At 41.2% G+C, this 9,358-nt stretch overlaps 1 protein-coding gene across 1 annotated transcript in view; it reads left to right on the top strand.

The window, feature by feature from the left end:
• Window positions 1-230: 230 nt before the first annotated feature.
• The window catches only part of CHRDL1 (chordin like 1), a gene marked incomplete at both ends in the record, with an annotated part of 36,201 nt that continues 27,073 nt past the window's right edge, over window positions 231-9,358 (top strand). The window contains 3 exons of the mRNA XM_084269110.1: window positions 231-327; window positions 2,189-2,301; window positions 6,011-6,104. Coding sequence (XP_084125236.1) covers window positions 231-327; window positions 2,189-2,301; window positions 6,011-6,104 — 304 coding nt within the window. The remainder of the gene's footprint in view (window positions 328-2,188; window positions 2,302-6,010; window positions 6,105-9,358) is intronic.

Raw genomic sequence — 9,358 nt, 5'->3', positions numbered from 1 at the left:
TCCAAAAACTGAAACGAATGGAAGCCAAAGCTGTTTCCACGAAATGAAGATCCATGGTATAGACAGATTTTTTTTGTACTGGCAGTTTAGGATTTCTGTGTGCTGGATGAAATCATGTCAGAGAATTTAAGTATCTTATGGGATTTTAGTTGAATTCACCTAATCTTTTCTTCCCGACAGCCCTACATCCTCTACTTTGGACACTCTTTCCTTTCCTTTCGTCGATAAAGATGAGAAAAAAGTGGATATTGGAAGATTTTCATTTTATTTTTTTTGGTGTGCTCTGTCTGCTGTTCATAGATGGAGGTAAACTAGAACAAGTAAAACGTAAGTAGACTTCAAACAAAGCTGTCACATTCACCCAAATTTGACAGTTTTCTTCTCTTTGACAGATGTGGTTCAGAAAAGAGGAACGTCCTGCACTGTGGGACTGGGTTCAAAACCTTCTAACACGTCTCCTCCTTCTAATCCTACATTTAGCAGAGTCAGGTCACACCCATGTTTGGGGCACGTTTTGCTAAAGCTGTGCAGGTTTCATTGCATCATAAAGAATATAACACATCAATGGGTGAATCTGTTTTATTTCAGATACCCCGAATCAGGAGAGTGCTTAATTCCATTTTAGTGACCTCTGTAAACATCTGACGGATTATCTGGATTTGGTCCCATGTGTTAGACTGTTGTGCTGAAGTTTTCAGCTAGTGTAAAGCTTGTCCAAAACTGTTCTGTTGTGTTCCAAAAACAACCTCATATGAACTGGATTAGATACATCCTTTGAGAAAATTACGAGCCTAAGCACTGTCAGAAACTTGATGAGAAGGACTGAAAAGAATACAAACAAAACAAAGGGAATATTTCTACAAAGCCTGTCATCCGTGGGAGATGTTAACACATTTCAGAAGGCATGGCAAGGAGGAATAACTGCCCAAATAAGCCTGGGAGTTACTGACTGCTACAGCCTTCTTACTAGCTCTGGAAATGCTCCCCCCACCTGCATAGGCTGGGTTTTAGCTGACTTCTTGCAAAGGACATTGTTGGCCCTTGCAAAGTAGTTATACTTTTGAGATTCAGTATCAGCAGCTTCTGCATCTAAGGAGGTTGATTTAAAAAAAAAAAAAAAGAGAAACCCCCAAAGTTTAAAAAGGCCACCTTCTCTGCTGAACTTCCTATCCATGTGCAAAGAAAGCCCAGCGTGAGAAATAGAGAAAAACTCCACCTCACCCATCAGCTTTTCAGATCCTGCATTTCATTTGTCATGCCTCTGCGTGCAGTGAAAGCAGATCACGTGCCAGTTGCTACTAATGATCCCTGCCTCTTGCTACCTTCTAACCCGAGACATGGGAAGAATGTCCCTTACCTGAATTGTCACTTGGAAGACAGGTATTTTGTCTGATACCCTGAAGTAGCATCAAGGGTGATGAGTTAAGGTGAATTTAGAAATCATTAAGGTAACAGGAGGAATTATCTCCTGGAAACACATGAGAAACACCATTCTGTGGAAGAGATTTGGGTTTTCAGTATGAAACCATAATGTGACAGGGACAGGGCAGTAATGTCTGATAGGTAGAGGGACATCTGCAAAACTGCACCAGCCAGATGAGAAGTGCTTAAAGAACAGGAAGATCTTCAAATATTTTGAATGCTGATGCACGTGTAAGTCAGCACAAATTGTTTTGAACAAGGACAGACTCCTCTTCTATTATGTTGTTGAGATACTGGACATGCAATATAAATACAGTCTAGCTATCTTCCTTTTTCAGTCCCCTTGTTCAGTATCTCTCTGCTGTACAACCTGGGATTTTCCTGAGTGGAGCCAGTCACTTTGGTTTTGCAGTGAAAAGGTTTTGATTCCTATAAACCTGGGTGAGGTTTAATTATGTTACCCAAAAAGATAATGTAAGAGAGATCTTAGCCTGTGTTTTTTGAAGGTGAAAGGATAAACTCACCCTGTATGAAAGCCATTTAATCAGCTATTTCAAGAGCTGCAACTTTGGAAAGATGGGAGGCCATGGCATTTACTTTGGGAGGTCAGAAAGAACAGCACATGACGTCAGGGGCATTTCTGTTGTGCAATTCTCCAGGAAAAGAAAGAATAACTTAGAGAAAACACTGCACATCTAAAAACACCTTGTAAGCACTGAATGTGAACATTCATTCACAGCTCTTTCAATTCTTTACTGCTTTACAGATTCAGATACATACTGTGTGTTTCAAGATAAGAAGTATCGTGTAGGAGAAAGATGGCATCCTTACCTAGAACCCTATGGCCTTGTTTACTGCGTTAATTGTCTTTGCTCAGAGGTAAGACTGTGGAGTTATTGATCCTACAATCGTTTAATTGTTTAATTGAGTAGAATCCTTTCTGTTGTACCTACAATTTGACAAAGCCCAAACTTGTTTTCACTTAGGGGGGCCTATAATGTTGTAGGAAGAAGAGGCAGGTGATCCTAAAAAAGGGAAAACATTACCAGAGAAGGTCAATACAAGCAAAAGATGATTGCAGGGGGTAGATAAAACAGTTTCTTAACTAGCCAGAAGCTTTGCCAGTGCTGAGCATTGCATCTTGAATAGTTGGACCCCATGAGTTAGATGTAATCCTTGCAGTTCCATCAATATGGATGATGATGCTGAGTCTGAACTCGATAGTCTTTTGATCTCTGTGCAATGCCCACATCTTCAGAGACATTTCCACAGTAAAAGTATCTGCTGCCCTAAAGTCTTGAAGGAACAGGAGTGGATATCACTGTTTGTAACAATCCATGTAAGAAGATGATGACAAAAAATGAGAAAAGGGTATGGGGAGCAGAGAGAATTGGGTAGGACATGAGAGGACAAGTTTTTGGCTACCAAGGGATATCTGATATGAAGACATAGATCCCCTAAGTATATTATATATAGCTGGGGGGAACGAGGAAAAATGAAGGTAGAGTATGTTCCTTGGAGTGCTTTACAATGTCTAAACAATAAGGGATCTTAATCACTAACACATGAGACACTCCAGATGCTGTATTTAATGCAGAATAAAGTTTTCTTGGCTATTTCTCCCCCTGAAAGTGTAAAATATTGGGACCCTGTACAGCATTTGCTCTGAGGGACCTGCTACTACAAGTTAGTGCAGAGATGTACAAACACTAGTCCCACGAGCTGGGCCACATCTCAGATCTGTGCAGCAGAAGGAATCTCTAAGAGAAAAAACAATTAGTAGGAAGAAAAGCCCTTGGTTATAGCAAAAAGGATTTTCCACTCACTTTGTATGATCTATATGTTCTTAAGAGAACAGCACTGCTGTGATACAGGCATGCCCATGAATTTTGAGGCTGCACCAAATGGAGTGTATTTTCTTTCTTCCCTTCACACCTGGGCATGGAAGACCAGAGTAATGGTTCAGGGAAACAAGGCTGGTAAAGAAGGAAGCTGCTTGTGGTAATTGTCAGTACATGGAGCTCTGAAGCGGTTCTGGTCTCTACTTGTTTGCTCTGGTTTGTCTTTGTTTTACTGTGAGGGTCTAGAATGTAATTTGGGGGTATTGCAGTAGTGGAGATGCTGATGGATTCCTAGCCTGGAAGGAAGACTCCAAATAACAACTGCATCATCCAGCCATTCATCTGAGCTTTGTCCTGACCAAAAGAAATGCCCTCAGAACACTAACCTGCAGTAACAGCCACAGTTCATTCGGAGACTCACAATAATTTATAATTTTAACAAAACTAAGGGTACATAAAGCATTAGAAAACATGCCAGACTATAGCACAAGCACAGACCTTAAACCAAGTATAAGCATGTAAAAAATGAAAACAAAGTGTACCACAGACAGCAAGTAAGAGACAGAAATGTTACCCACCCATGATTCCCTGGCAGTAAATCAGTTATGCAGAGGATATGTACAGAGTCTGAAGCAGCAACCTTCTCCCTCACACTCTGGAGAAAAGGAAAAAAAAATCCCCAGTGGTCTTCACCAGTGTGGCCAACATGTCTCTGCTCTCCTCAGACATCAGGACCCATATGATCGGCACAAAACAAGTCATATCAGCCAGACAACAGACTGAGATCCCGACTCCATCTCTAAACAAGTCTGTCCATCCATCCCCCCCCAACTCACACACTTGTGATGTTTAAGAAAAAGGCCAGACAAATTAACTAAACAGAGGCCAAATTATTCAGCCTGGGATTAAAAAAAAAAAAAAAAGCCTTCCTGTTTTGGCATGTATGTAGTATTGTATTTTTACAAGTTATAATTTACATACTTAAACCAGAGTAAAACTAAACATAATTCAGTGTTCTCACCCTGTTCCCCCTTTCTTTTACAACCCCTCCTCCCCCCAGTACACAGTGGAGCCTGTTGACTGTTACTGTCAGGTAAACTGGAGCACTCACAGCTTGTCAGATCGTTACTGTACTCTCTAAAATCCAGCAGCCTTTTGCTTGTGTTACAGTCAGATCTGCAGACTTCAGGGGCTAACACAAATGCCCTCCACGCTCAGCACTGGTAACACAGCTTGGGAAGAGAGACGCTGTTCCCCTTGGGGTATCTGATGCAGAAATGACAACTGTGGCCCCGACTGAGAGGGCCACAGGAGCTGAGAGCACAGGAGAGTCTGACTCTAGGACTTGGTTTCCCCATTATCACTGTGAATCTCAGCACAAGATCAGGGTTACCAAGCACAAGATGAGTTAAACTGGTTCTGTCCCGCTGCGAACAGCGGAGTACTGCAGGCAGCACTGCGGAGCGCAGTAGGGTTGCAGGGTTTTTATCACTACTGATCATGCACAGAAAGTAAACATTCCCCCAGGAGATTTTGCAGGATGAATGATTAAAAAAGGGAGCAAGGAACAGGTCAAGTAAGTAAGACAGAGCCAGGCCAGCAGGCAGTGCCAGCCTTTCTTCTGTGGTATTGCTTTTCAGTCTCTCAGGTGATGGTCTGCTGGGCAAGGAGCTCTGCAGACCAGTGACAGCACCTACAGCCTAACGTTTGCTCCTCCTCTGTAAAGTCAGTATATTTAATTTCAGTCATCATTGGAAACAGATGGTGATATTATTTTTAGTGTGTCTTTCCAGAGCAGATGCACAAATGTAATTCGTGGGTAGTAAGGATCTAACAGTATGATTGCAGCCTGTGGTCTGCAGATATTTCAGAGGCAATGGATTATTTTGAAATAAAAGCCTGGAGAATCTATACATATGCTGTCTAAGGAAGTCTGCACCTCCACTGGAAGCATTTCAGTGCTCCAGAAGGCGTATGAAAATGAAGTGGGTTTCTTCCTGACACCACCTAAAACTGTAGTCATACTGTAGTGTCAGTGTTCATACCAAAAGATCTTTCTTGCTATAAACATGAGCAACTCTGAGCTAAATTGGGAGGATGAATTATAGATGGGAAATGGGAATTTGAAATGGATAGTCTTTTCTGGTTACAGACACCAGGGAATGAAAATTCCCTGTGTTTTAATTATAAATCAAACTTAGATGTGGTCAAATAGAGTATTATGTTAATGATATGAATAATGAACACTATTCCCAAGACTTGCTTGTATTCAGAAAAGTGGCTACCTAGGAACTGGTGTTTTTTCTCTACTGGGGAACCCTTAAATGAAAACAAAAGACTCTCCACAGTTTTCAGGAACAATTACAGACGCTATTGTCTCTTGCGGTCTTGAACTAACCCTCAGTAGGGGATATCTCAGGGACCTACCATTCATTATCTGTGTCTTAGTTTTGGAAATGCAATTCCTAAGCATAATTGTCTCAAAAGAAAAACACAAATGAAGATTGTGGCAATCCATTTTTAGGTACTTCCTCTTATTTTAAGGTTTGTATAGATTTCTGCTACATTCTGACTTCTAGCATAAAGTCAGAAGCAATGAAAGTCTGGGTTTACCCTGGTGTGAGTGAAATCAGAATGTTGTAAACAGGCTGGGTTTTTTTAAATAAGTATCTAGATGAAGAATAGAGAACACAGAAATTGGTAAGACATCCCATTTCATTAAAGTACTGCATTATGTTCATCTGCAGAATGGAAATGTACTGTGCAGCAGAATAAGATGCCCAAGTCTACACTGCCCTTCCCCTGTGCATGTACCACAGCTGTGCTGCCCACGATGCCCAGGTAATTCCTACTAATGACATACAGTCCTTTCTGAAATAGTTCTTTAGTATGCTGTGTAACAGCAGAATTAACTGTCTGTGCTGGAAAAGTTCTGTGAAGTAAACATCCTTCTATATCCATTTAGGTCATGAGAGGCTTACCCTACAGTAAATTAAAGTATTTCTGATGGTGGTTTCTTTTTAGGAAATCAGAAGTATAGGTTCTGATTCTGGGGAAGGATCAGGTAAGCTACTGAGTCCAGTCCCTGACAGTCGAGGCAGAATGTAGCAGAAGTTTCACTGGTGGAGGTCCATGGAGTATCTGCTGTCCACTCTTTCCCTTATCTCTAAGCTCCATCACAATAAAAGCCCATCCCACAAATTTCCTAGGTCTCTGCTTTTTGTGCTTTTCATAAAAGCAGACTAAAATACCTGCTTATTTGCAGTGGTTCTCCATTAACAAGCGAGTCAAAATTGGTGTGGCAAACATGCATTTGTATAGTGTCACTGTACAACCAGTCTGGTAACATTTGCCTTTTACATCTCAAATCCAGGCATAGCTTCGTAATTAGTAGAGACTGTTGTAAATCATAGAAGCAGTGCTGTAGAAGTTTATGACTATATAAATCCAATTGAATACTGTATAGTAAATTCCTCCAGACTGTACATTTATTATATGCTCATTATTAAGAGCCACTGTATGAAAGAGACTAAGCAGGATCTTTCACGAGGCTGTTACAACATTCCCGACATGGCCTAATGGCTGGTAGATTTGACTGCAGCTTTTCCCTAAATGTCTGTCTTAGTGGCACCCCTCATTTCCACTTATAAAAGAGTATTCATGCAGCATCATAGAGAGGGGTTTTATTTTACTTTCTCCAGAGAGTTTCATTGTCTGAGGAAAACAGCTGTTCCCTGACCATAACCTGAGCAGGAGGCAGTACGCCATGCTGCAGGGACACAAGTGTGCAGATCTGTTTGCTGTTCAGCTGGGATTGGAGTGTGTTCATTGCACTTCCTGGAGAATAGATGGCATCCACCCGCCAGTTTCTGTTAGGATTCATCTGTCCTGACAGTGATACACATCAGAGACATATACTAATATCTGAACTGGGGATTTAGAATCCTTTTTTAATCAGTGATGAGGAAGCATTTCAAGCACATAATTCACCTGCTGCCATGATGCCACTCTTCTTGTGTCCTGGGATGACATTCATCCCATTCAACTTTCAATCTAGCACTTTGGCATCTAGTTGATGGTTGAGTTTTCTCTGTGATGGTCTAATCCGTAAGAAAGGAAGTTTGTATGCTTGATTTGACCAACTAGTACTGTTAGATTAAGTGGTAAGATGCTGGGAACAGGAACCGCTTTTCTATTTTCGTATCTAAAGAAGGACTGGTGTGCCAGAGTGCCCAAAATCTGGTCTGCTTTTCCAGCTAATCTAAACTTAAGTTGGCAAGGGAATCATCTAGATACCCTTTATAGCTCCTGGAAGCCCCAGAGGATGATCCATCCTGTTACCCAGAATGAGAAGAATTTTTCCCTGGAGATGCCTGTCTCTCTCCACTGATTATTAAAGAAGGAGCACAGGCAAATAGCTTAGGCTAGATGCTTACTTCTTTGACAGCTTAAGTTAAATCACAGAAATTCCACTCTCAGTACGTAATTGGCATTTGGGGTCAGGAACTTTTTCATTTTTTTAATATCTCTGCACAGTATTTAGTGTAGAAACATAAATGCTTCTAGATTGACTGTTTTGGCTTCAAGTGCTCTTTGGCAGTAAACTGTTTGGCTTTTTTCTGTTCATAAGACTGTAAATGTCACAATACCTATCAAGATGTTAAAACATTCTACAGTAACCTAGTAAGGAAGAGTACAGGCCTTGTATACTGTCAAGTCCTTCATATCAAATTAAATTCTTCAGCTAGAATTTTGTACTGTGTGTTTAAACTGATAAATCCAGAACTTTTTCAGAATGAGCCTTTCCTGAATTATGTTCTCTTAACTGTTCCTAGAGTCTACATATGGTCTATCTGTTACATATGGTGGGCCATTAAATTGCTAGCTAAAAATGGGAGTCCCATGGAGGTGTTTTTTTTCCCTAATTGAATCCCTAATTCAGACAGTCTGAAAAAAACAGGACCAGGAATCTCCTGTGATTACAAGGGTTATTTGCATCCTGATTTCCCCAGTGGTTACACATATCATATTTGGTGCTCTGTCTTCAGTGGTAATGTTCACACCTGACCTGAACTGGAATCTCTAGCATTCTTGCACATCTTATACCAGCTTTGCATTCCTATGTGTCTGGCACACAATGTCTTTTGTGCAGCATCCCATGATATGCAGGAAATTCACTTCCCTGGTTTCCCTGGATATTTTTTAATGGAACGTGCCAGAGCTCTGGCCATTAGCCATCCCTGCGAATTACTCTCATAAATGCTCATTATATTCTGTCACGTCTGTTCCCCCTCAGCTTCTCAAGCTGCGTTTCAGAAATGAGTGGTGCTAGTCACAGTGACTTTGGGCTCTTCCTCCTGCTTTTCTGCAGGCCTTGTAGGGTGGAACTGCCCAAATAACTGCCTCCTTATTTAATGAAGCAGAGGTAATGCCAGGAGGCAGCAACTTTCATTGGAAACTGAACTTCATAACTACCTAAGTGGAGGAGCTGTTGAAGGGATTCCTTTGAGAAAAGTTGGCACTGCTCTCCCCTTGGAATTAATGTCTCCTGCATCCATAGTGACACTGGACTTGCTGACACAAAGAGATGCAGTGTTTGTATCCTGTCTCCCTGGCACCGGTCACTGCGAATCTTAAGTACTTGTCAGACGTGTTATGAAGCATCTTCTGCTTTTCACCAGTGGTTCAATCCTACCAGCTTCTACCACAGATTCACTCTTAACTTTTTTTCTTTTTTTTTTTCTTCAATCCTATTCTGTCTAGCATTGGCAAAATCCAGACCTCCTGCCCTGTCAGAACCAGATATTCCTCCCTTTTGCATCTCTGAAAAGTATTTTACTATCTGATTTGGATTCTTACCATCACACATACGTAACAAAAAATACTAGGTTCACATTCATTTGGACTCTTTTTACACATTAGTGCTTCTGAGCCTGCACTCCTTCCTTCCACCTCTGTGTGCTCCAGTCATTGTCAGAGGAGGAGTGATTTATAGACTCAGGGACAGAATTCACTATAGTTCTTAGTGCTGGATTGGCTCTTGAACTAGAGTGGACTTCAGACCTCCTGTCATGAAAATAAACTTCATATACAAG

Source organism: Gallinula chloropus (assembly GCF_964237585.1).
Source record: "Gallinula chloropus genome assembly, chromosome: 11".
NCBI lineage: Eukaryota > Metazoa > Chordata > Aves > Gruiformes > Rallidae > Gallinula > Gallinula chloropus.
The sequence above is the reverse complement of the archived record's forward strand: the minus strand, read 5'-3'. Positions and strand labels throughout refer to the sequence as shown.